The following is a 26,685-nucleotide window of genomic DNA, read 5'->3' on the forward strand; positions in this document are numbered from 1 at the left end:
TTATTTGTTGGTCAGAAGTGGGACAGGTAATTTCACTTAAACTATAAATGAGCCTCCCTTTCAGGTCATCACAATCTTTAAGACCTAAAAACCAAGCTGACAAACCTGAAAAAAAAGTGAATTGTGGCTGTGATTAATCAATTATTCAGGATGCTTCACCAATCCCTTCATTTTGTATCTTTGACTCGTGTGCTCAGAATCAAGAATTCATAAGCAGTAAGGACATATTTGAAACTACCACAGAATGTAAACTTAAATCATTTCTGGGTTCATTTCTGGCCCTGATATTTGTGTCTTTGTCTGGTCAGGCAAGCACTAATGTCTGTATGGCGGTTACTAGTGTCTGAAAATCCTTTTTAGCCCAAAAACTCAGCATCATACATATGGGCCATTTGATATTTTCAAAAACCTAGACTGATTTCCCCTTTTAGCCAGATTGCTGGTAATCCGTACAGGTGACACAAAAACGCCAGTCTAGACATCCGACGCAGAGCCAGCACACAATTTAATTCAACCTTTATTAATTGTCTTGTTCTTTGTTTAAATTACTTTCTTCTCCTTTGTAAAATCAGAAACAAACGAAACAAAAAAACCTGAACAGGAGTGATAAAGCCCACCTTAATTTAAATGATACACAACAACAAAAATAAACAAAACACCTGGTAACTTTTTTTTTTTTTTTTTTTTTTTTTAAGTGTTTCTAAGACACCTCTCCAGCTCAGCTTGGTGTGTTTTGGCATGTCTCTGTACGAATGCCTTCAGTTGGTTTTCTTCTAAAAAAAATGTATTATTAATAATATTATTATCTTTATTATTATTATTGCAATTCAGACAATATATAAAACATAAAAGGCTGCTAAAACCACAACTTAAAAAATATTCATTAGTGCCAATGTTGTTGAACTTGTGGTCTCCACACTTGCACACGCACTCGCACACAGACTTTCAAGCTTGCGCGCACGCACGCACGCACGCACGCACACACACGCACACACGCGCACACACGCACACACGCACACACACACACACACACACACGCATTGAGCGCAGACATAAACGTCAAAACACCTGATGGAAGCTGTCACACACACATTTATTCGCCTCCCTGGCGAGCATATCAGCAAACACGCGTCACACTGTCGGACTGAAGGTCCTTTTCCCACCCGTCCCCCCCACTCTTCAACCAACACAACTGACCCCCCCCCCCACACCCCACCCCCATCAGTGACAAAGGCAGACACCCCCACACACAGACGCATCCAAAAATGCACTCTCCTCTGACTTGTTCCACTTATCATGCACACATAGGCAGAAGGGCACCTTATACAGCTACACATCCAAATGATCATAGTCTTTTTTTTATGACAACAAACTTGATTTGAGTACGAAATAAAAACAAAACAAACAAAAAAAGAAAAAATATATATATACGAGGTCAGCATCTGAAGGAAATATAAGACATTTCTGGATGCCACTGTCCAACACTGAAACAAACAAACCAAAAATAAAAAGACAACAAGATACAGTTTTGATTTTTTTTGTCAAACATTAGAACAGTGTATTTTAGGAAGGGCGAGAGTGTTTGGTATGTTCATTTTTCGAGTAAAGAGCTGTAACATTATGAAATTATCCTGCAATGCTGTGTGTTCAAAAATCACAGAACAACATCCAAATGATGCATATTGGTATGCTATTGTTTGTATGTGTGTGTAGTTTTTTTTTTTCTTCTTTACAATGCATGCCTGAGTGACTGTCTCAGTATGCAGGGTGTGTCTAAAGAAACTCAAGATTAAGGATTCATCCAGTTGAGTCTGAGTCCAACTGATTTCACTTTTTTTTTTGTCGTCGGTTCAAGTCTTGCTGCTGAAGTCTTCATTTAAGAGGGAAAGGCGTGTGAATGTGAATGTACATGTGTGCGTTTCTGAATGCAAGTACATGTGTGTATGTGTTTGAATGCAAGTACATGTGTGTATGTGTTTGAATGCCAATACATGTGTGCGTATGTGTGTGTGTCCGCAATGTTATTTTCCCCACCTGCAGACAAAGGTTTGACAGTGTACACTTCTATGGCCAGTGTTTTAAGAGCTCCCTCCCCCTGTCTTTTTTTTTAGGGGGGATGGGATGAACTAGTCTGTTCTGAGAATGCATGTGTTGTTGTTAAAGGATTACATTTCTCTGTGGTAAAGCAAGCTGTAACCTGCGGTGTTTTTGCTTTCTGAATGAAAAGTATCTGTCCTTGAGTGCTTAGAGAGTGTCAGAGTGAGGGGATAGCTGCACTGGTGAGTGCTTGCCACAGTGCATATGTCAAGGTCTAGGCATGTCTGTATGGATGTGCAAGTGTATGCTGGCAGACTGGGTCTGTGCCTGTAGTTGAGCGAATGTAACTGAATGTAACTGTGAATGAAGAATATATGTACGTATGTATGTATGTATGTATGTATGTATGTATGTGTGTGAGTATGTATGTATGTATGTATGCAAGTGAGTGTGTGTGTGTGCGCGAGAGAATGCAAGTATGTTTGTGTACTGCTGTTTGGTACTGATGCACTTATGGGTCTAGGTATGGCGGCTTTTCACTGTATTATGTGCTGTGTGTGTGCATGAAGGTATAAAGAGTTGTATACATGTATTTAAGTCGTGTTTGTGTGTATGCTTGAGTAACTATGGATGTAAATGGTGCATGTATGTATGCATGTAAGTATGTGTGTGTGTGTGTGTGTGTGTGTGTGTGTGTGTGTTAGGAAGTGGGATGTTTCAGTCAGATTGAGTCAGCCCCTCCAAGCAGGTCTCCAGGCAGCAAGGCGGCTGGGCTGCTCATCTGGTGCCGGTCGTCCATGGCGGGGGAACCCCATAGGCTGCTCCCCACCGCATACCCCGAGGGCATCCCTCCCCACAGGCCCTGGCCCCGGCTGGCCTCCACCACCCCGCCGCTACCTCCTCCGCCCCCAGCACCGTTGCTCCACTGGGCAAAGATGCTCAGCCCCGCTCCATGGCTGGAGGAGGAGGAGGCCGCGTCCGGGGAGCTGCCCGTACCGTCCAAACTCTGCCAGCCAGAACCGGGGGCCCCTACGCCCATGCCCCCGGTCCCTGCACCGATGGCTCCGTTTCCCCCCACGGCCGATACCCCGTTGCCGCCGCCTCCTCCGGCTCTCTCGCGCTCGCCGCCGGGGACCCCGGCTGAGGTGTTGCCGGAGCCGACCGAGCCGGGAGCCCCGGAGGAGCCAGGAACCACGCCGGTGCCCGACACGCTTCCGTTGCCGCTCCCACCGGCGCTGGCCTGGGAATGTGCGAAGTAGCGAGCCACATCCTCCTCACTCACGAACTCCGCCAGGATGGTGGTGTTGCCCAGGACACACCTGCAGATCACAGAGGAATACAGGCTTGGATGTGTTCATCACCCTCCAACCTTAAGGGCGCAGTTTTCTAAGAACTAACGGCTAATCTAGATATGTAGTTAAACGTAGCTGGTCAGTATAAAAGATTATGAGTCTCAGATGTGCTTAAATAGATAGATAGTGTTCACAGAAAACAAAACAACAAACACGTATGCAAAAAACACAGGCAGATTAATTGCGTCCATCTTCAATTGCTGAGGTACAAATCAGGTGAGCAGCTTTGCCAAACGCCTGATCCCTACAGTCATTTCAAACCAAAGGGCGAAGCTAAAAGGGCTCAGAGGGACTTGGCAACTAAGGCTTTGTTATGCTGGTGGCTTAGAGGCAGGAGGTGTGAGGCAGGGCCAGGGAGACACCCATGATGCAGAGCGCTCTGGCCAAGGAGAGGAGGGAGGTGAAGAGAGCCACTTACATGTGCAGTGCACTCTGGGCCTTGGCTGCCTCTTGTCGGGAGCTGTAGCGGATCAGAGCGCTGCCCTGGGTCAGGCCGAGGTGAAAGGTCAACAAGGGCCCGTGCTGCATGCAGATGGTACGCAGGGTGGAGCCGTCGATCTGAGACACCGGAGAGGAGAGAGTTAGGCGGAGGCTAGTTTCATCAGTTTAAAAAACATATCATCCATACAAATGGTGAAACAAAAAGCAAACAATCACAGGATTATTTAGCGCTCAAAACACTTTACATTACCACTATTAACAAGTATAGCCACACAGCACTACCATGGAAAAGTAAAGAGTAAGGATTTCAAAAAGTGCCATTGAGCTAACAAGTTAATCCCCCAGAAACCTACCAAATATCTGATGATTTATTTTAAGGCACAGTGTCTGTTTCCAACATTTGTGCAAACTCTCACAAGCTGCCAATTCATCTAGACAGATGTTTAAGACTATTTTCTAAGACTATGCTATGAATTGTTCTGGATTGTCCGCTCTGGTGTGCATTCATTCTCAGATCAATCCAACCAAGTTCAAATATTTTATGATGCATAGTACATTTTCCCCCTCTGTGTGTGAGAACATGTCTATCTCTGGCCTCTTTCCTAACTTTCCCTGACCTCATTCTGCTTACCTGAGGGGTGAGGTTACTCAACAGCAGCCAGCAGCTTCCTCTGGAGGCCCCATCACTCCACGCCGAACCTGCTTAGAACACACACACACACACACACACAAACACAAACACACTAGATTAGCATACGCTGGACACAAAGTAGCTGCTCACCCCTTGGCAGAACCCCCCAACCGCCCCCTAAGCCCTAGATCAAATATGAATGGGGACGAGCCAAAGGCTGCTGTTTCCAGAGTGCTGGAACAGGTGCATGCACGGGCTCTGGGGTGCATTTAGTCTGCTGAATATTTCAACAGGACAAGACAGCACAGAGATGGAAGTGCAAGTCTGGAATGGATCTCAGTAGGTGGTGTGTGTGTGTGTGTGTGTGTGTGTGTGTGTGTGTCAGGAGCATTACCAGGCCCGTATCTGGTTTCTTGGCTGCTGCCAGAGCCACCCCAGCCCCTGGCCAATCGCGGCTGCCCTCCTCCTGCCCACGGGGACATGGATGGCTGCTTCTGATGGACCAATCCTGGCGGTGGGCGTGGCAGCTGGGGGCTGTTGCGACTGGCCTTCCACTTGTGTCCTATGGGCTCCGGGGGCCAGCTGGGCTTGTACTCTGTGTATTTAGCTGTGGAAGAAACAAAGGCACATACTACCTTTACTCTCCCAGATAGTGTAAAAACAAATAAATAAAAACAAATGAATAAAATCGACAGCCAAAGGGACCAACCAAACCGACAATTTTCACTGTGCAAGTGCCATAATTCTGATACTGTTCTCAGGAACAGTGACAATTACTGAATGGTTAGCATGTGTCAGATGGTACCTGGGTTGTGTGCGTTGTTGAGGGGGCTCTCAGAGGCACTGTAAGGCCAGGCACCAGGTGAAGGCAACAAGGTGTTGAGGGAGGGGTTTGATTCTGGAAGCAGCAGAAACAGTAGAGAGCAGCGATTAATCACCAGGCACACAAACCTTGCAGCACTCATTGTACAAATGAAACATGGAGGACACTTTGCCCTGGGCTGAACATTAATACACTCAATACCAAGTAAAACATCATTTAAAGGAAGTCATTCTGCACCCAACAGCTGTGTATTGTGAGCTCCTACTAAGAAAACAAAGGGGCTGACTGAACGCTCCGTCTAGAGGACCTGGAGGGAGAGAGCTAGCAAGAGCTCCGTCTCTCAGTAACATTACGCCGCAGGATGCCTCAGGGCCCAGAGCTGTTTTTAGTACCCGTGTTGTCTCTCAGTAGTTGGTGCTCAGTGTCGCTCAGGCTGTGTGCTCCAGCTGAACTCATCATGCTCCCAGGGGTCATGTAGGGGTCAGACTCGGGGTCAATGCTTGGGATGCCCTTCCACGGCACGCCGGGCTGGAACTCTGGCAGGGGGAGGAGATACAGATGGAGCAGTGAGGTTGCCGTCGGGAGCTGATGCACTGAAACACTAACGCTGTATTTAGCTCAATAATACGAGCAGAGTTTATGCTGACACAGGCTTCTGCGCAGCAATGATGTTTAGGAAGGCATTGACAGTTTGCTAACACAAGGGGATGCAAAACCTTCATAAAGCTGCAATATGATGGTCTTCGCAGTGTGTGTGAGTGAAATGTCAGTTACACAAACATCACTCTAAATCTTCTTAACAAAATGTGAATGACAGGGCTGAAGGGACCGGCATTTGAGATTTAGTTAATAAGGATATGCCATAGTCAATAATACAATACTTAAGTTCGAATGTAATCATTTCTGGTTAAGAGAAGAGTTTATCCTGAGGGAGTGTATTGAAAGTCAGCAAATGGCTCAGAGACTTGTGTCTCCAAGACCTCATGAATACTGAGGGTAACGCCCTTGGTTCTGAGAGAGCATTTAACAAACCAGCCTTCAATGGATAAATCAGATATGGCTTAGGTGAAGCGCTGTGAGTGAGTGTGGAACTTCAGGTCTGTCTCAACAATGTGTGGCCACCATTGTTCAAGATTAAACCTGAATAATGAATGACACATCTAAGACTGGATCTCCCATATATGGTATAAAATTAAATACCATCAGGGCTTTTGTGTAGGAGATTCTTTTTTGGTGTAACTGATGGTGCATCTCTCCCGTCACAAACACCAACACACTCTCTCTCTCACCTGGAGGCCAGCTGGACGTGCCAGTCTTGGTGCCCGTCTTTCCAGGGGTTCGATGCCAGTTATCCGAGGCACCTTGAGGGGGCATTCCCATGCCGTCGTTCCCCAGGAGCTCATAGGGTGAGTAAGGGGAACCTCCTCTCGCCTTCATGGGAGCAGAGATGGGACCTGATGGAGGAAAGACATTAGAGCAGAGTTTGCAGCGAACTGCCCATGATGTATGGAAATTATCCAAAAGCTATGAACCACTTATGAAGGCTTTCTAACAGATTTGACAGATCATAGGTTTAATAGTGCTTAGTCATAGTGCTTAGCCCATTGCTTGAATGAGGTCTGAAACGTTAAGCAATTTCAAAAACAAGTTTATTTCATGCAGTGTTTTTCAACTATGACACAGCCTTCAGCAGACATGGCTAGATATGAATGGGTGTCCGTACCATTCTTTAAAGCGCTTTCTGGAGGAGAGGGGGCTGGGGAGTGGCCCTCCATCATCCACTTGAAGCGGGACTGCTGGCCGGCCACGTCCTTCATTCCACCCCCACCCCCCACCATGGAGCCCAGCTCCAGACCTGACAAGTTCACCCCAGAGCCAAAGCCTGCAGGGGGGAGAAGAAGGAGGAGATAACACATTACCATAACATTATTCTCATCATTTAATACAGCGGTGACTCATTCAATTCCTTCCGAGTTTTATTCCATTTTAGTGCATTGGATCAGAGATGCAGCTTCACCACAGCAGCAAATGCAACGAAAGTCCCCACACCACTTGTTTACATGTTTATGCGATGAGTAACAACACCGTGTGTAAAGTCACACTGTTTCTAACTTGTGCTGTGGGTGAGAATCTGGCAACACAGCAAGGCTTGCTTTGGCTGTGTACTGTGAATAGGCAAGTACCCTGCATTACTGGCTGCACTCGGTCTTACTTGGACAAGGTTGCAATCATTACAGTGATGAAAATATGACAGGCACCACTTTATCCTGAAGATATCCGGAGTCTTCCTCCTCATCTACAAACAGGGCAGCTGGCACAGTCCGAGTGTGCCAGGAATGCAGCCATATAAAATATCAGAAATGCTTCCTGCTTCCCATTCTTCAGGAGCATATTATTAAAGGCTGCATCACCGACTGAACACATCAGGTCAACAAACCAAAGCATCTCGTATCATGAAATGCACAATGAAAAGCAAACAGACCCCTTATGAAGATGGTGGACTACCCCACTCACCGGAGTATGGCCCCTGTGCTTTTGGGTGCATGTCAGCCACGGAGCCCCCCAGCCCGGGGTGAGGCAGGGAGTCAGACATGGGCATCTTGGGGCCCCCGCCTCCCAGATGAGACGGGGAGAGTTTGGAGCCCACGCCTGTGCCCCCAACCTGCTGCTGCCGCTGCTGTTGGAGCACAGCCATAATCCGGGCAATCTGCAAACAATACATGATATAACTACACATACCCATACAATACATACATATTTGCATTTCAGAACCCTACATTGGCCAAGAAATCTATGCACAATAACACACTAGACCGGGTCTCATTAAACAAGCCCATCATTAAGTATAGTGGAGGCGTGCATGCTGCTCATGGGGTGGGTCTCCTCTACTGCGTGACCTGGTGACCCCAGGCTGAGGGTAGAGCTAATGGAAAGGGTTACCTGCTGAGGGTCAGCCTGCTGCCGCACGTTCTGGGGGAACTTCCTCTGGTTTTGCAGCAGCTGCGCTTGCTGTTGTTGTTGTTGCTGCTGCTGCTGCTGCTGCTGCTGCTGCTGCTGTTGTTGCTGTTGTTGCTGTTGTTGCTGCTGAGGCTGCTGCTGCAGAAGCAGCTGACAGGCCTGAGAGAGGTGGGGGAGAGATAGAGAAACATGTAGGGGTGTGGGTGGAAGGGAAGGAGAGAGAGAGGAAGAAATAGAGGGGAAGGGAGAGACAGAGAGAGTGGATAAGATTGAAGTGAGAAGGCAGTGATAAAAGAAAGGGTATTGGGAGAGGAAGAGGATATTGGCATTCAGAGACAGAGAAATGACAAAGATTGAAAGTGTGGCCGACATAGTGGGGGAAGATGTGAGAATGAAAAAAACGAAAGTGAAAGCAAGTAGGTGGGGGGGGGGAGAGAGAGAGAGAGAGAGAAAGTGCAAAGCAGACATTCAGTGAGGATAAGAGAATGAGACAGATGAGACGGGCACATAAGATTTAAATTGAAAAGGAGCGATAAAAGCACAGAGACAAGGCAAAGAAAGAGAGAGAACAGAGAAAAAGCAAGGAGAGAGAGAAAGAGAGTGGAGGAGAAGATAAGAGCAGAGAAACAGATGGTGAGTCAACAGTAACATGATGCTGTGACACAGAGCTAGTCTGACAGGCGTAAGACAGAAACACGCTGAGAAACCCCCAGCACATATCACCACAATACGACCCGACATAACCGCAGGAGTCATCTCAAGTCTAGACTCAAGAGAATACACTTCCTGCCTTGGCCTCATGGAGAGGTTGTGTTAGGCCTAATGACCTTCACATTCATTTGGAATGAGTCATTAAGCCAAATGTATTTATTTAATTGAATCTATAGGTGACATTTTGTCAGGGGTAGTATTAGTTGGTGGTGGGTGTGGTTGTATCTCTGTGTGTGTGTGTGTGTGTATGTGTGTGTGTCTCTCTCCTCACCAGCTGGAACTGTATGTGAGGGGGGTAGATGCTGCTCAGCATTGCGATGTGCTGGGGGGAGAGTTGAGGGGGGAACACCCCCGCCCCTCCCACCCCCACTCCACTGCTCGGAGGGGGCATCTGCTTCAGTACGGAGCCTGACACCTGGGTGAGCGAGCACACAACATCTCTGTTACCCTAGAAGCGCTATCCATGAGTGGTGGTACTGCACAATATACACCCAGCCATTTTTAAACGAATTCCACTCGGACACTCACTATGAGTCCATCTTTGATGCCAAATAATGTAATAAACCTGTATTAGATCCCAGCTACTTAAAGTGTGACCTCCAGTCTCATACAGCACAACGTCAAGACCATTCTAAAATTCCAAGATCATTTCTCATGCATGATTTCATGCAGGGACCACATCAGACGTACCTGAGGTGACAGGAACTGATGAGGCACTTGCGCTCGTATCCCCGGGGTCGGGTTTATGGGTGGCACACCTGGCTGGTGCCTGGACTGGCCCATCCCACTTGCACTACCAAACATGTTATGACTTCCAATCTATGACAGAGACATTGAGGGTACAGTAAATTAATTGTACAAAATAAGGCCATAATGTAAATTGATAGAGTGGAGAAAGATGAGGCTTGAGAGTGGCAGTGGTGAGATATTCAGAGAACCAACAACTGTGAAAAATCATTACGTAGCCCTTTAAAATCATTAAAGCCCAGCCTTCAGTAGAGTGGTACCCTTCGTTTAGGTTTGGGCCTGTACCACTCATGTCATGTAAAAGGAGAGTAAGGACCCTTCTGAAAATACCCATACTGCCTGATAAAAGGCAAAGTCTGCTGAACAAAATCAGCCACTAATCAAGGCAGACGAGGCACCCCGATAGAGGTGGTAATATTAAATTTTTTTGATTAGGCAGTAAATGAGTAAAGGGCAAAAAGGAGACATGGCTGCATAGACAGGGAACATTTGAAAAGAAGCGTTTTTAACTACCTTATCACAGTAGGGTCCAGGCTCAACAGGCCCCACATCTTTGGAATTGGGCGAACGGTAGGTTAGTCCACCTCCTCCAGCACCGGTTCGGCTTCCTTTGCGCAGATCCCCATTGTAGTCGTTCAGGTTCATCCCTCGCCTCTCCCCGTCCAGCTTTTTCTCCTGGGGGGGGCCAGGGGCCAGATCCAGGGTCCGACTGCTGGGGTCCTCACCCTGCGAGAAACATCCCAATGAACACAGTTACATATCAGTCTGATGGCCATCGGAAACATATCACTTTTTTTATAAAAATGTTATACATAGTTTGAATGTCAAAACCGCCATCAATTTCCTTTTTAATCATAAAAGCTATGAAGTTTTATTTAATAGGGCCCTACGCCCTGCTTTCAAAATGGCATTGAAACCCTTCTTTTTTTTTTTTTACATGGACTGTCACGGTGATGTCTTACCAGCAACCCCATGTTGGAAAACTGCCTGGTCATGGGATTCATCCAAGAGTCTCCACCTCCACTCTTCATGGGACCCTGCGGCGGCACAATCAGTCATCAGCAACCAACAAGCATCCAGAGGGGCAGGAGGGAAAAAACCCGGAAAAAACAACCTCTGTATGCTAAAACTTGTGTGAAAGGGACATGACTGTGCAAGTTCATAAAACAAAACTTATTGGTATCCTACAGTAGTTTGTTCCAGTTATCTTTGTGTGTGTGTGTGTGTGTGTGTGTGTGTGTGTGTGTGTGTGTGTACCAGCAGAACTACTCTAACCTACCCCCCGCAAAAAGTAAAATAAGCTGTGTGTAGCAATAACACAACTGTTTTCTGTGCAAAAAAAAGGCCTCAATGAGCCGCCTCATGTCATGTGGTGGGGTGCCTGCCCAACACATGGCACATACCTTGCTAACCTTTTTTGCGCTGTGTCCCTGGCCCCAGCCGCTGGAGTTGTACGACGAGCCGCTGCCCTGTGAGCCGGCGTTGTTCCAAACGCCGCCACCGCCACTCTCCTCCTCCTCCTCCCAGCTGGAGTGACGCGAGGCGCTGACGGAGCTCTCTGCCTCGCCCCAACCTTCTTGCATAGGCTTTGGACCTGAAGGGAGAACAGCAGCAGCAGCAGCCACACATGAGAGGGGGAATCCTACACAGAGATTTCTGATATGCTAATAATTAAGGGTTCCGTTAAAATCTGACCAATAATAATAATTAGGGCTGTCAGCGTTAACGCGTTAATCTATGCGATTAATGCGGCCGCGATTAACGCGATAAAATATTTGAACGCAGTTAACGCAACTTTAAAAAAAATATATATATATATTATTATAATTATTATAATTTTATTATAATTATATTAAACTTATGAATGAAACAATAATACACAAGAAAAGAAACACAGCAAGTTACTATTAGATTCATTACACCAAGATTCAGAGCAACAGATTACAACACAGCTGGCTAATAAGTGCTAACGTCTGCCACCAACTGGGTAATGAATGAATGGTGTGCTAACGGTCACATATTAGAACGTAACGTATCTAAATTAATAATAATTACATTTTACGTTACAACAAACTAACACAGTTCATAGAATTTAAACATAGGTCACTTAAACATATTGATCACAGTATGAGACAGCTAAATAACTTAGTCATTGTTTTTGAGCGTGCAAGGGAAAGCATAATGTAAGAGGCTTACTAGACATGTGCGTTACTAACTGTCACAGTTGTCAAAGTAAAAGTCTGTCAACAGAAAGAAATACAATAGTGTGTGCGTGCAGGGATGGATTACCGAACGGGCTGAACGGGCCCAGGCCCAAGGGCCCCTGAGCTCAGGGGGGCCCTAAACCAGAGCCTCTGCGTGAAGTCGCTGTTAATAACTTTGCTTGCTGTCAATTGTTTTTAGACTTTGTATTTGTTAATATCAGAAGTGGCTTAAATGTATCTCTTATTTGTGGTTGGAAGCGGTGTATTTTGTTACACGTCCTGACCAATGGTTTCATAATCCGTCCATGTGTGCGTGTCCATAGCAACAATACACTACAACATGAAACATTAAATCACTCCAAGCAATATACATTTGCTGACCTAAATAAGATGCTATTTGTTTTTACTTGAGGTTATTTCAATAATTGACAATTTTAAGCTTGGCCTACCATTTTATGGGAGTGATGAGGGACAGGTGGGGCTTGAAAAGCCCCCCTTATTCAAATCGGGGAATGACAGAAAAAGTTTGAGAACCACTGTGGTAGTTGAAGATGGAGAGAGCTGAGGGATTGTTGGGCGGAAAGTCTCTGTTTAAGAGCCAAAATGACGGAACAATCGACAAAACTGAAGTTGTATGTAGCATTTGTCAAGCTGAATTTAGCTATCACAGAAGCAGCTCGTCTTTAAGTTATCACCTTAATGCAAAGCACATTAACGATCTTACGATTTACCGTCGAGGGGCACCATTGTGTTTTAAAATATATATATATATATATATACACAATTAAACAACAGTGTCTAAAATTCACGCTGTATGAAGTGATTACTCGTTAATTTATAAGATTTAGTCTTAAGAAGAAAAACAAACTTTTAAATCGCGATTAATTCATTTAAAAATGTGCGATTAATTAGTTAATTTTTTTTTATGAATTGACAGCCCTAATAATAATACATAATTTCTCCTAGACAGGAAGGTTTTTTTGTTTTTCTTTTATGCTGGTTCATCACTGATGTCAAACTTAAATTTACAACTGCATCTCCCCATTGTGTTAGGCTGCGTAATATACCACAACTGCTGATGACTACCACATGTACAAAAACATAAAAATAAAACATCCCACAGTGTGCCTGTCTCACCAGATTTGATGGGATTTGCGGAAGGGTTGCTCCAGCCCGGGGTCTTCCCCGAGTCGTCCGATTCCCCCCATCCAGTGGGCACCTCGGTGGGTTTCCCCCAGGCAGCCGTGCCGTTGTCCACGCAGGGGCTGGAGGGGGAGCCACTATTCCCCCAACCAGAAGGAGCTTGAGATGACACACAAAAACAAAATCAGCCTAGGTTTCATGATTCATAGGGGCACATTCACTGGCACAGGGAGTTAACACAAGACATGTAGCGCCCTATGTGATTTCCGCAATGCGTAGCCCTATGCGTTGTGAACCAAACTGAAAATGCGGCCACTCGACACAGGAGACTAAAACTGTCCATTACAGCAGCATCTGAATATTTTTCGTATAACTACAAGACTTAAAATTTACCTGTAAACCATCATAACACAAGTGGCTTACTGACTCAGTACAAGTCTTGTGACGGAATCCGCAAGGTAATCTTCCCGTAAATACATTCCAATTTATTTTATCATTTGAAAATGATGGTATATTAAACTGTATATTAAACATGTATGCATGTCTACTCCTACTCTGGACCCGTGTTTGGCACGGTTTATCAAAATATCACAATTTTAAATATTTTCCCCTCACCCATTGGAGGCGCCTTGTTGGATGTGTGTGAGAGGCTCATGTCTCTGTTCCCAGACGACCTCACTGGTGGGTGCTGCATTGCCACTGGCCCTGGCAGCTGCTGCTGTTGCTGTTGCTGCTGCTGCTGTTGCGGTTGTTGCCGCGGTTGTTGCTGCGGCTGTTGCTGCGGCTGCTGTTGCTGCTGCTGTTGTTGTTGCTGTTGTTGTTGTTGTTGTTGCTGCTGTTGTTGCTGTTGTTGCTGCTGCTGCTGCTGTTGTTGTTGTTGTTGCTGCTGCTGCTGTTGTTGCGGGGACGGGCCTTGTACATGCTCCGACTGACCAGAAGGGGCGCCGTTTTTGTCCCACAGATTGACACTCTTGGAGTTGTATTTGTTGGGGTCGCCCCAGGCAGATGTACCGTCGTCGATTTCCAGCTTCCTGCTGATGGTCTGGGGCGAGGGTTCCTCCCAGCCACTGGGCTCAGACACTTCGTTGGCCGCACTGGGCACCTGAGGGATGGGCCCGGAGGACCAACCCAAACTTTGGCTCTGGGCCGGGGGACCCGGATGCCCCCAGCCCCCTTGCATGGCCCCTGGGTCCAGCGCCTGTGCCTGCTGGGGCTGTGATTGTTGCTGCTGCTGCTGTTGCTGTTGCCCTGGGCCTTTGATAGAGGCTGCCTGGCTGTTTGGCATCTGTGCGGGCTGCAGTTTCCCACCCCAGCCTTGGTGAGGTTTGCTGCCCGTGTCTCCTCCGCCTGTTACACCTCCACCTCCCGTCCCGCTGGTACCTCCTGCTCCCCACGCTCTCCTGGGTGTTCCTTCATCCCAGCCACCCCAAGTACCACTCTCAGCATCTCCGCTTGGACCTGCCCCGTCTCCCTTCCCATCCCAACCACTGGGGCCCGGCTTGGCCCTTTTCTCCTCCCGCTCTCCCCATTCCCCACCTGCTCCGTTTCTTCCCGTCTGTCCCCAGCTGCCATCCCTACCTAATTCCTTCCAACCACCTGTCCCTTTCTCCTCCTGACCACCTCCCCAGCTTCCACCGCTGTTGCCGCCTCTCGCCGAGTTACCCTGTTGACCAGAGTTACCCTGTTGACCAAAATCACCCCACCCCCCTCTTTGCTCTCTTTGCTCCCTCCACTCCTGTTGCCCATCGTTGCCCCACCCTTTCCCTTGGCTTTCTGCTGGGGCCGCTCCACCCCACCCTCCCATGGACTTCCCCTGTCCTCCCATGCCACCGGATTGTGAGACGCCAGGGTTTTGGATACTGCTATTTGGCGGAGGACCGCGTGCTGGCTGGGAGGTACTGCTGCTGCCACTGCCGCTGCCACTGTCCCAGCCTTCCCCAGGGGACACAGCAGAGGAGCTCTGGTTGAATTTGGAGTTCAGGGTGGCGTTCGGAGGCATCATGGAGGACGATGCCATTGGATCAGTAGTCGACGAACCGGTGGGGCCAGAGTACGGTGCAGCCGCAGCTGTGGCAGACGACATCGAAGAAGCTGAGGAACGAGCTCCTCTGCCAGTGCTGTCGGCCGCGGTCTCCAGGTCCCACGCCACATTCTGCCGGATTTGTGTTTGGCCCCAGCCAGTATTGGAGAGGACGCGCGGATCCAAGTCGGTCCGGCTGAGCAGGGTCTGTAAGGCCACTTCGACGGTCGGGGGCTGATAGGTGCGGTAGTGGCTGTGGTGGTGCTGATTGTGTGGGCCACCACTCCTGGAGTTGTTCCCACCGCTCGAGGAGGAAGTGCCTCCCCCTTTCGCCTGGCCTCCCCACTCTGGTTGGTCAACGTCGCCGCCGCTACCGATGCCCTTCTGATTGTCCCATGCTCGTGTCACGACAGAGGCCGCAGAGGAGGAAGAGGTGGTGGTGGGCTGGTTGCCCACACTTCCTCTGCTGCTGCTACTGCTGCTGTTGCTGCTCGAGCCATGCGGATTGCCCACTACGCTAGCGCTAGCACCTCCCCCTCCTCCTCCTCCTCCTCCTCCTCCTCCTCCTCCTCCTGTGCTACCTCCCCACTCTCCCACACCACTCCACGCTCCCTGAGATACCCCACCGGGGGTCTGACAACTGCCCCCGCTCCCTGCTCCCCAGCCCCCCGAAACCCCACCTCGGCCATCCGCCCCACCACCACCACTGTAGCCCCAAGAGGTGCCCCCCACCTCGCCAGAGGCTGGGTTTCCTCCCGCGCTTGTTCCCCCTTCCCATGGGTCAGTCCTTGAGGCACCCGTTTTGGAGTTATTAGCAGGGAAAGGCTGAGCCCTCCATGAGGATGAGGTCGTAGTGGAGGACGTGGAAGAAGTGCCCGAGGGGTCACTTCCTCCCCCTCCGCAGTCCATGCTCTCCTCGGCCACCCCAGTATTTTTTGGTCCTGCTCCTGGCTCCAGGGCTGCACCACCCCACTCCCCACAGGATGGCTCTCTGTCTCTGGATTGCATTTGGTGAAGAGGGTGCTGCTGCTGATGAGAGGCTAGATTCACAGAAAGAGGGGCATGACCCACGGAAGGGGCGTTGGCAGACGACGATGTTGAGCTTTGGAGGGAAGAGGGACCACCCTCGCTTGCAACTGCCCCAGCCCCATCCTGCACCAGGGCTGGCCAGGCAGAAGGGTTGGCATTGGGGTTGAAATTGGCACCAGGAATCCCACCGCTGACACCAAGGGAGCCGTCCAAGGTCCCTGGGAGAGGGGAGGCTTTGGATAAGGGGGGCAACGAGCCTGCCGCTACTGCATTTCCTCCCTCGGCTCCCTGGGAGGAAGAGCCCCAGACGGCGCCGCCGGACTGCATACATTCATTAGGTGAGTTGGAGGCGGAGGGTGGAGAAGGGCTGCCAGACTCGCCACCTAAACCTCCACTTGCTCCAGCTCCCATGGCCTTCTGCTGCTGCTGCTGCTGCTGCTGCTGCTGCTGCTGCTGGAGGAGCCGGTCGCCCCACGAGGCACTGCAGTTCGACATCCCGCTGACCTCGGGGCCCCCCTTCACACTCAATTCTCCAGCTCGCACCCCTCCATCCGTAGCAGAGATGCTCGGCCACTCCTCCAGGTCTGACCTGTCCACTATCACCTTCTCCCTGCCCTGAGAGAGGGGCTGGCTGCCAGAGCTGGCCCCCCACGTGGAATTTGCATAATTTGAAGAAGTAGTAGTAGAAGAAGCAGCGATTGATGAGGAGGATGAAGTGTGGGGCAGTGAGGGAGCAGCGAGACCCACAGAGCCCTGGCTGGAATCTGTGGAGAGAAAACAGAGGGCGTGATTGAGCATGAAATACATGATAGTTTAGAGAACTTTTACAAAAACAATATTTGTGAAAACATTTCAGACTGCCAGTGATCGAAATAAATTGCCAATTGACAGATGGAACTTTCCATAAAAACCCTGCATATTCCTGTCAAGGTAGGTGTAAAAACTAAATTTAAGTCACTGGAAAGGCTGAAAAAGGATGGCTAATAATAAAAATGGGCAAGTCAAAAGTTACATGCCATGTTTTACAATGATCCACTTATTTTAACTTAAAGATATGTGCCAAAACATCTCAACATGTTCAAATTAAGTCAGGGGGATCAGATGGGTTTAACCGATTAATTGAACAAATATTTTTGCACACCCATACAGCATAGTAAATGACACATAAGCATACAAGACATGACAAAATCAGTGCCGGTCCCAATTAAACATTTGAGGACTCATTCCCGCTCACATTGAAAGACATTTATTGAGTGTTTATTTAGTGTCATGATGTCATGGGGATAGAGGCAGAACGCTAAAGTCAAATCGTTTATCTATTCCCTGGCGATTTAGTATCATACAAGATAATCCTCCAGTGGGAATTGGAACCATTGGATTGTATTCAAGAAGGACACGGGAGAGAACTCCCCCTTCAATAGCCCATGCCCCACTGATGTCCGATTATTTCACTTGGAATTGTTTTACGTCTATGTGAAGCCATTTAACATCATCCGCAAGTAATTGTCATCACTTTAAGCCAAAGACAGCCCTTTATTGGTGAGCTGATTTTGAGAAATAAAATTGTGCTTCAGGCTATGCAGCAAACAGTGTTCCCTAGTTGCTATGCTAGCTACCTAGCTAGTTAGCTAGCTAGGGAAACTTGTATTTTAAAAAACAGTTTAAAAGGTTCAGTTTGTAGCTTTTAGTGGCATCCAGTGGTGAGGTTGTTGAATTTCCATTTGCATGAAATGATAGCTAATCATTTATCTTACGTTACATCGTCTTCAGTTCAACCTGTAACATTTTAATAGGAAAAGGTAGACACCTTCAGGCTGCCTGTGTAGCTTGACTGCTTGGCCCCCAAATAAACAGTTTCAGTTAGCAGTTCATATTAACATTGACACACCCTAGCAACTGCCAACTGTTAAGTTGGTTCCCTAAGCAACAGATAGTTAGGATACTTCATAACTGGCATGATGAGACCTTACGTCTCATTGAGGTTTCCACTCCAGCATCCATTAAACACAGTTGAGTGGGCATACACGTCTTTATCATTATGGAAGACTGAATGAAAAGTTGTTATCTATCCCATTCGGTTTATTTTCCTGATACATTAATGGGATTCTTATGTGAAAGGGGTGTTCAATTCAGATAGACCTCATAGCAATTGCAATTACCTTTCCTATTGACCAACCAGTCACAGACCAACATACCAAATTGTATTGACTAGCTTTTTGTCTATCCTTTTAATAACCATTTTGGAGAGTCTCAAAGTAAACGTGAATGCACTAGATTGCACTATAGCCAATGACAGATTTTTGTAGCAACCCCTCACCTGATGCAGCAGCTACTGTTGAACTGGGGCTGTCTCCCCCGCTGTTGCCTCCCCCCAGCAGCATAGAGGACAGTGGTGGCTGGCCCCTCTTCAGTAGCACTTTGTGGTCCTGCTGGCAACGGAATCGAGGGGGCACTTCACGGGGCATGTAACGCTGGGGGGCCTGGGTGCCGGGGGCGGGCTGTCCGTTGGCCACCGCCTGCCGCTTAGCATTGTTCCCACCCTGGGAGGGGGCGCTAGCAGCCGCGGTGGCAGTGGAGGGGGATGCCGAAGGGACCGGGCCAGGGCTGGAGGACGCCGAGTTAGAGGTGGCAGGAGATGGGGTGGATGGGGTCTTGGTCAATTCTGGCACTGCACGGAGAGGGGGAAGAGGAGGAGCAGCCATGAAACCACTCAGATGGGCATTCATTAGATGATCGAAAGACAGAAACAAGGAGAATGTCAGACACCTTCTGACCTGTCTTACCTTTGTTTTTTTGCTCTGCAACCTGAAAGAAAACCAAAAATATGATGGGCCAATATTAGATGGGTGGCAATGTATTACATTCCTAACAAGCACTGTAAAATACATTGTAAATGTAGGACTTGGACAGTACATGAGAAGCATCAGACAGCATCTGACAGAAACAATAGAAACAAAGAGCTGCTTCACATGCAGTGAACGCCACTGCCTAGCCCTCTCCAACTCTTATCCTGCTTTTCACAAGGGCAAACTAGGATGAGGCAGAAAATGTCTGTTCAGGAGCCGCTCGCTTATAATGAACATCTGTCCACGTTTTAATATGGGCTCTGGCAAGACATCCCCATACTACTACGTCACTGAATCCGAGTCTCGAAATGCAATAAATATATCAAATACAACTCAGGATAGCAAAATTACACATGATATGCACCATGCAGAAGGCATGACACATGCAGAAAGAAACAAGTGTTCTGCCCATGATCACAATTAAACAAGGAAAAGGAACAGTGGTTACCTTCTGTGAGGTTTCCCTTTTCCTTTTATCTTCTTTCTTCCTTTTCTTGTCTTCCATGAACTACCGTTCCCTTTCCAGTGGCTCCCTTCTGAGAGGAAAGGCAGCCTATTACTATCAAAAAGGATAGAATGGAAAAACTCTACAACTGATTGCAAATAACCTAAAACATTTACATGGCAAGCCTAAGCAAATGCAGACCTTTAGCTTAGACTAAGTTGCATTTAACAATTTCAACACGATATAACAACACCGACCCCGAAAAAGGTCATTACTGCAATGGCTCTTATATCCTAATTGAAATGGCTAATTATTGAGCAACTGCCCTGAAATCTACAACGTTATGGGGAGGCTGCCCACAGAAAATGAACGACCCTGTCCTCCTCTGTCAATTTCATATTAGGTAAGGTTCAGCAGCTTGCTATACACCGCATGACCAGGCCCAGCAACATAGCATCCATTCTTTTAGTTATCGTTGAAGCCACACTTGCCATTCTCATTCTACCAGCTACCATTACAACCTAAAAATGTACCAGTGCCCGAACGAGAAGCTGTAGATGAAGACCTGCAATATTACAGTACCTTGCGGTGGGCATTCTGATTCATACAGCCATGCAAGCTATAACTAGTTGTCTAACGTTGACCATTGCGATTACAGCATCAAGAAACCGAATGTGTGAACACCTGGGTGTTAGTCGGCTTCGTGTGACTGATTAATTACAATGAAACTGCAGCAACCAAGAATTATAAGAATAACGCTTTCAAACTCTACCCTTTAACGTTCGTATGGAGCCAGCAAACAAGATGGTGTTGGCTCTTAGCTAACAGTTAACGTTAAGTTAATTAGCTAGGTAACGTTACCTTTGATGGAAACCGTTAACTTAGCTGCAAATTATGCAAGCAAAGTACCTTCATTCCATTACATGACTAATATTTGGCAACTACGGACTCAAACTCGATGTATGCAACGTCAACGTTACGTTTTTTATCAGGAAAACCCCAGAAGAAAAATACTAGCTAGCTAAGCGTGAGTGTAGCTAACGTTACATTCCCAAAGAAAGGTAATCATAGCCTGCTGCCAGCAATAGCTAGCCAGTTTCAAGGCAGCTTTCAAACCAACAGGCTAACAGGTACAACTTGCAATCGTGCTAGCAGTCGCATCCCCACTAATGGATGATTAAATTCAGTACTTTATCCCAACAAAATGCATGCACGGAATTTAAAAGGTGCACAATACTAACCTCATATGGCTAAAAAGAATCTCATATACACTCAGATACCAGATCTGTACCAAAGCCAGCTGGCTAAGGAGGAAGATAGCTAGCCATTTTCGTTACGTTAAGGTTTCTCCCAAGCACAGATGTCGACGGAATTATTTCGAAGCACGACGTACAGAAGGAGAAAACAAGCTATGATACAATTCCTGCATGCTAATAGACAACAACCAATCAACACTCATAACCATACCATTTACACTGGGTTTATTAACAAATGAATTACTTACCGTAGGAATTACATATGAAATATAGCTAGCTAGCCTGCTAGCTAAAGTGCTTCTGTGCGAAATATTAGCTTTTGAGGCATTCGAGGCTATGTGAAATACAATACTTATCCAAAGAGCAAGTAACGATACAGCTAATAAAGAAAATACCCCTTTTTAAATGCTGATCTGTAACCTAACTATGTAATAGATTATGTAAACCAAATAAGCAGAATCTTCGTTTTTAAAGCGGTGAAAAGTCAGTTGCTTGACGGTCGGCCATTTTGCTGCTCGGTGAATAGTGAGTCTGACCAGCTAGTAACTCTGACGGAAGAGGGTAGGGATATTTTTGACCTTCAGTATTAAAAGTATAGTGACTGTTAAATTGGCAGTCATTGGCATTTGTTAGTACAACGTGGCATGACAACACAAATAATACATTTTATTATGCTGATTTCACGGAATTAACATTGCAAATATTGACATGTCACTCGCGGTTGTAACGTTACCAAAGGCTGTCTAAACAATGACGTCATATTTTAAATATGAATGGCCATAAAATCCACTTCAGACAACATGTGTTGCCGTGGTATGCAAAGGCATTGTCAACCATGGTACTAATTTATGCATGCCTGAACAGAGGTTGAATATTAAAGTCTAAGTTTACCCCTAGCTCTGAGCCTAACTCCACCCACTGCATAATTAAAAAAAAAAAAAAATGCTAAAAATTAGACAAGGGGCCGTGTGGGGCTGAGGATGGGGTCTTAAATCATCAAACGAAAATGATTAGAGGACGTTAACAGCAATTTCATGATGTGGATATGTATCAACCGGTCAACTCTATGTCAGTATTGGCTTTGATTCAATCCATAAAATACCAACTTGTTTAAAGAAATGATAACTTTGTCCATATCAACACCACCATTAATGTGTTTCATCACAGCGCATTCATATCACAACTTACAGCTCAGAAAACAGATGTAAGTGTTTACATTAAGTAAGTTTAATTTAAGTGTGCACTACCTCTTTAAGTCACTAGTTATATGGGCTTTAGCCTGCCTGTGTTCACCAGCTGTTTGTTTCAATTTTTTCACATATGCTTTCTCTCATAACAAAAAAGACGAGAAAATACTTACAGTATGTTGCAAATGGGCTATTGCATAATCAACTTAGTCGTTGTCAAAAACAACACCAGTCTGCGTGGTTTAACTTAATAAAATGATGACAGCTAGTTACATTATGTGACAAGTGACAAACCGCGGATAGCTAGGCTACATGGGGCGGTTGGGGGAGAAGGAAAGAAATTTAAAATAATGTCAAAAAGCCGGAGAGGCGCTTAACGACCGGGTGGCGCTGTATAGTATTCCGTAGCCTATGAACTAGCGGTAGTAGTGTCTTGGCGTCCTTTTTTGTGAGGTCTGCGTTTTGTGTCAGGCTGCACATGGCGAACTGCCTGCCATCAGCAATCTATGTAGTGCATGGATAAAAAGTGACACATTCGGTTTGATTTAGGTGTTAAGTTCAGGAAGACTGCTTTTGAGAATAGACTTGGTTACCTCATAGCGCTAACGGAGGGAGACGTACTTCATAGTCACCTTTTCACCATAACTGAACAGTTAGCTTGAAGACGCGTATAGTGGCACTCAGATTTCTCAACAAACTAGTGTTAAACATGTGTAACATCTAACAGTATTCTCCCAGATCCTCGCTACACACCGACAGAGATGGGACCAAAAAAGAGAGGGGCGAGGAAGAGAAAGGCAGAGACGGAGACCAAAATAGAGAAGCCAGATGAGTCAGGTGGAGGTGTGCCCTTTGAGCACAAGACAAGCCAAGGAAACAAGAACGGGAGAGAGGGGAAGAACAAGTACATTGGAGCGCACGTTTCCATAGCAGGTAACATGGCCTACTCTCTATACTCTCATTAGAAAACAACGTATTCCTCCATCAATACTGATGTATTGTTACTGGTCAGACTTGGTTGGTGTCACTTTTGTGCCATGTTCTGCAAGGTTTATTAAAAGTCTTTTGTCCACCTCTATTTTGAAGTGCCCATGGTAGATCTTATAATGCAGATCTGTGCCACATCAAGGCTGGATCTGTTCTGGTGTTTGCTGTTCTGGTTGGTTCTTTGTGAATACAGCTGAACTGGTTAATGAGACTAATGTGTATCACCCTGCAGGAGGTATATGGAAAGCTGTGGAGGCCAGTGTGGAAATGAAGGGTCGCAGTTTTGCCCTGTTCCTGGGATCTCAGCGCTCCTGGCAAAGACCCCCTCTGGACAACGCAGCAGCAGTTAAATTTCAGGAGGCATGCAGCTCCCACGGCTTCAACCCAAACCATGTCCTACCACATGGGTCCTATCTGATGAACTGTGGCTCACCCAAGCAAGGTGTCATTATATCCTGTGTTAGCTAAATCTTGATTCTTGATTTCTCAATCATCATTACACCCAGCAGCCTTTTCTAGTTCCCACCAACGGAAATGTGCCTCAGTACAGGCAGATTTCATGTCTACCCATGTTTTCTTTTCTCTGAACTTGCTCCATGCCCTCCAGATGTGTTTGAGAAGAGCCAGGCCATGTTGGTGGACGAGCTCAGCAGATGCAGAGCTCTTGGACTCACTCAATTTAACCTGCACCCGGGGGCGGCCATGGGCTCCACCACGGAGCAGTGCCTGGACAGGATTGCACAGGCCATAAACCACGCTCACCAACAAATCCCCTCCGTCACCACAGGTACATGTAAGCCTGTTGGCTGTATTACTCTGGCAACTGCTGATGAAGGTAGTGCTTTGATTTTTTTAATTATGCTTAAGTACGTTTTTTTTTTTAAATTATATTTCAAAATTGGAGAGAACTGAGAAATTAAGGATGTAGTTGGGATGTAGTGTCATTTTTTTACTGGTTTAATTCATATTTTGTTAGTGTTTGCCCTCCTCAACATCCTTGGATTCCACTCTGAGGTTCTGTCATCTTTTTTGTCCTGTACTTGTCCTCCCGGCACCACTCTGTATGTTTCCCTCTATCTTCCCCTTCCTCTCACCTCTGCTTTCCTCTCAGTGCTGGAGAATATGAGTGGTCAGGGCAGCACCATTGGAGGTCAGTTCAGTGAGCTGAAGGGTATAATTGACCGGGTGCACGATCAATCGCGGGTCGGGGTGTGCTTGGACACATGCCATGCTTTTGCTGCAGGTGAGGGAGCACTGATTGAGGAATTTAAATAAAATGATGGCAGGTAAATTCAATTTTTGCAATGGCAAAAAACCTAATCCATGTATATAATTGTGGAATACACTTGTGAAAAGATTGTACCCCTAATGATGAAGACCATTTGTAATTAGCACAATGAAGGCAAAATTGCTGGCTTTGTTAAAATGGATTGATTTTGAAAAATGTACAATTATGATGTTTACGTCTTAAATATATCCTGTGGATGAAACCAGGATATGACATATCTGTGTCTGGTGGGGTGAAGTCCATGTTAGAGGAGTTTGACAAGGTGGTGGGACTGCATTACCTCCGAGCTATCCATCTCAATGACTCCAAAGGTGAGCTCTCTCCCTCTGGCCTCCTGTACACCAGAGAACCTCTCAGAAGGAAAGCTGTAATTTTTTCTTTTTTTTTCTTTTTCTTTTCCATTTCAAATATCAGTAAACGACTGCATATTGCAGCAGTGTGAGTGTGACTACTCATGAAAATTGATCAAAACACTTGTTCGCTAATGAATGTAGAGTCATAGTTTTGTTGAATGTGCTTGAATTGATTAACTTCTACCGTCTTCTATCATTTAACTCATTTAACTGTTTTTTGTTGGGTGAGAATCCTATGTAGTCCTGCTAAAATGCTTTGCCATCTAGCTTGCACATATTTTTGTCCTTGAATGACACTTGACAGGTAAACTGGGTTGTCATCTTGACCGGCACGAGGATATTGGGCATGGCCAGATAGGCCTACAAGCATTCCGTGAGCTAGTGAATGAGCCTCTGCTGGACAACATTCCTCTGATCTTAGAGACCCCTGGGCGGTAAGTGACACCTTTAAAAGATCATGCTCGCTAAAGATACACGTGGAGTACAGGCGATATCTTCTGTTTATCTCCTTGCACAGCATATTTATTGTATGGTCCATGCTCAATGAAAGTTTCATAGATAGTTGTAAGTTATTCTTACAGTAGTTCAGAATAATACAAGTGGTAATGTAGACACTCAGCCAAAGTTCAAGACATTTTTCACTATGATGAGATCTCTAAGATGTGCACAATATTCTAACGTAGTATTTTAATCTGATTTGTGAGTGTGACCCAGCTGAAAAGGTTATAGTGCTCTCCATTTGTGGCCACATGACATGATTTGACCACCTTTTGACTCACAGACCAGGCTTTGAGTATGCTGAACAGATTGAGTTGCTGTACTCCCTCTGTGAGGACTAAAGACCTGCTGAGAGAGAGGCCCTTCTTTGAGCCTCCCACCACTTCCCTGACACCTCCACTGATCTTGACCAGTACTCTTCTGAAGCATTACTTTGTTTTGTATTTGTTATAATTTCTGTTATATGTGTTCTTCTCAAGTTCATAAAAGAATGAGATTTTTGTAATACATTTGTAATCGATTCTTTGTTCTTTCTTACTCCTTCATGACTTTTGACTTACCAACACTGACTTTATCAACTGTGGTAGTTATGTTTGAAATTAAAGTTTTTCACCACTAGAGGGCAATTGGTGCACAGAAAATATTAGAAACGGCATGCTTCTGAAATGGCTTGAAGTTTCCTTTGTCAAAAAAAAAATGCCTGTTCATTCCAGCCAATGCCAAAATGCTGCCTAAAAACCAACGTGTCCACACTGTCTTTCAAATTTCACAGCATTACTGTTGGAAGCTGCTGTTGGGGGTTGACTAAATCTGGTGGGTATTCCAGTATGTGGTTTAGTGACAAACCTGGGTAAGTTAAGTCAGAGCAAGTGGTAAACCTCTTAAAAGAAGAGCCCTATGGTATTGTTTTGCTAGGAGAATGAAGCCATAAGGCTCTTCTATTAGGAGGTTTAGCACTTAGTCTAACTTACCCAGGTTTGTCACTAAACCACGTAGTTGGAATACCCCCCAGGTCTTAATTCATGTAAGCTGAAGGTAGTGCTAAGCTAAGTAAGCATTGTGATTTTTATCATTGAATGTGAATGTAAAATTGTCTGATGCCAGCCAGATAGTGTAGCCTATCCCTGCGATTCACTCTGGGGACTGAGAGAATGTCCACCATCTCCCTCTTCCTCTGGCTGCTCGTTCTCTTTTGATCCATATCAGAGGGGGGGGGGGGGGGATCCTTCACTTCACCTCTGCGCTGTGGCGTCTCCATTCCTCGTCCAGTTGTTGTTTCCCCACATTGTCAGGTGCAACTGCTAACACCCTGCAGTGTTCTTCGCATGTCACCCCAAACAGATGCTGAGCAACAAACCACCCCCCACCCCCCACCCTGCCCCCTACCCCACACATACCACACAGTGCAGAGACACCATTCCAGTCATAGTCACAGATGTCATCATCGTCGCCCTCTGAGAGGCTTTGGCACATGCTGGCTGAAAGAAAGGCTGTGTGTCTGGGCTTAATGCATGGCCTAAGCCATTTGTGTGAACTGGTGTGTTAAAGTCATGTCACACATGCCAATGGACAGCCCCCCATGTCAGTGGAGTAGGTATGCGAAAAGTTGAATGATAGGAACATGGTACAAAAAATATAGCTGCTTTGTGGTGTTTTGAAATATAATCTATGTAGTTGAATTTTCAAAAATCACAAGGGCATTACTGCTATAACTAACCTTAGCAGTCAG

The 26,685-nt window shown here is 46.3% G+C and overlaps 2 protein-coding genes across 2 annotated transcripts; one reads left to right on the plus strand and one right to left on the minus strand.

The window, feature by feature from the left end:
- Nucleotides 1-1,074: 1,074 nt before the first annotated feature.
- On the minus strand, nucleotides 1,075-20,883 carry tnrc6ba (trinucleotide repeat containing adaptor 6Ba). Its single transcript, XM_031561537.2, has 21 exons — nucleotides 19,391-20,883; nucleotides 18,880-18,901; nucleotides 18,414-18,764; nucleotides 13,877-16,860; nucleotides 13,663-13,846; nucleotides 13,042-13,206; nucleotides 11,104-11,294; nucleotides 10,663-10,737; nucleotides 10,214-10,426; nucleotides 9,644-9,772; nucleotides 9,225-9,368; nucleotides 8,225-8,401; nucleotides 7,799-7,991; nucleotides 7,008-7,166; nucleotides 6,574-6,738; nucleotides 5,677-5,820; nucleotides 5,267-5,359; nucleotides 4,856-5,068; nucleotides 4,462-4,532; nucleotides 3,808-3,947; nucleotides 1,075-3,356 (listed from the first exon to the last, which is right to left on the minus strand). Exons 1-21 carry the CDS (start codon nucleotides 19,445-19,447, stop codon nucleotides 2,759-2,761), a joined length of 6,468 nt encoding a protein of 2,155 aa, XP_031417397.1. The 5' UTR covers nucleotides 19,448-20,883; the 3' UTR covers nucleotides 1,075-2,758.
- si:ch211-141o9.10 (probable endonuclease 4) lies at nucleotides 20,456-25,461 on the plus strand. The gene is made up of 8 exons (XM_012814569.3): nucleotides 20,456-20,517; nucleotides 22,569-22,763; nucleotides 23,050-23,259; nucleotides 23,425-23,604; nucleotides 23,929-24,060; nucleotides 24,312-24,416; nucleotides 24,763-24,892; nucleotides 25,240-25,461. Exons 2-8 carry the CDS (start codon nucleotides 22,592-22,594, stop codon nucleotides 25,295-25,297), a joined length of 987 nt encoding a protein of 328 aa, XP_012670023.1. The 5' UTR covers nucleotides 20,456-20,517; nucleotides 22,569-22,591; the 3' UTR covers nucleotides 25,298-25,461.
- Nucleotides 25,462-26,685: the final 1,224 nt, after the last annotated feature.

This window comes from Clupea harengus, chromosome 23 (assembly GCF_900700415.2).
Source record: "Clupea harengus chromosome 23, Ch_v2.0.2, whole genome shotgun sequence".
Taxonomy (NCBI): Eukaryota; Metazoa; Chordata; class Actinopteri; order Clupeiformes; family Clupeidae; genus Clupea; species Clupea harengus.

Bases quoted from the DNA above. Each gene is read 5' to 3' on its own strand.
- tnrc6ba (XM_031561537.2), bottom strand. From the start codon at position 19,447: ATGGAAGACAAGAAAAGGAAGAAAGAAGATAAAAGGAAAAGGGAAACC. The intron at 10,738-11,103 runs GTATGTGCCATG...GTGCCGCCGCAG, and splicing joins GCGCAAAAAAGGTTAGCAAG to GGTCCCATGAAGAGTGGAGG. The intron at 5,069-5,266 runs GTACCATCTGAC...TTTCTTCCACAG, and splicing joins CAACAACGCACACAACCCAG to CTAAATACACAGAGTACAAG.
- si:ch211-141o9.10 (XM_012814569.3), top strand. From the start codon at position 22,592: ATGGGACCAAAAAAGAGAGGGGCGAGGAAGAGAAAGGCAGAGACGGAG. The intron at 22,764-23,049 runs GTAACATGGCCT...ATCACCCTGCAG, and splicing joins AGCGCACGTTTCCATAGCAG to GAGGTATATGGAAAGCTGTG. The intron at 24,893-25,239 runs GTAAGTGACACC...TTTGACTCACAG, and splicing joins ATCTTAGAGACCCCTGGGCG to ACCAGGCTTTGAGTATGCTG.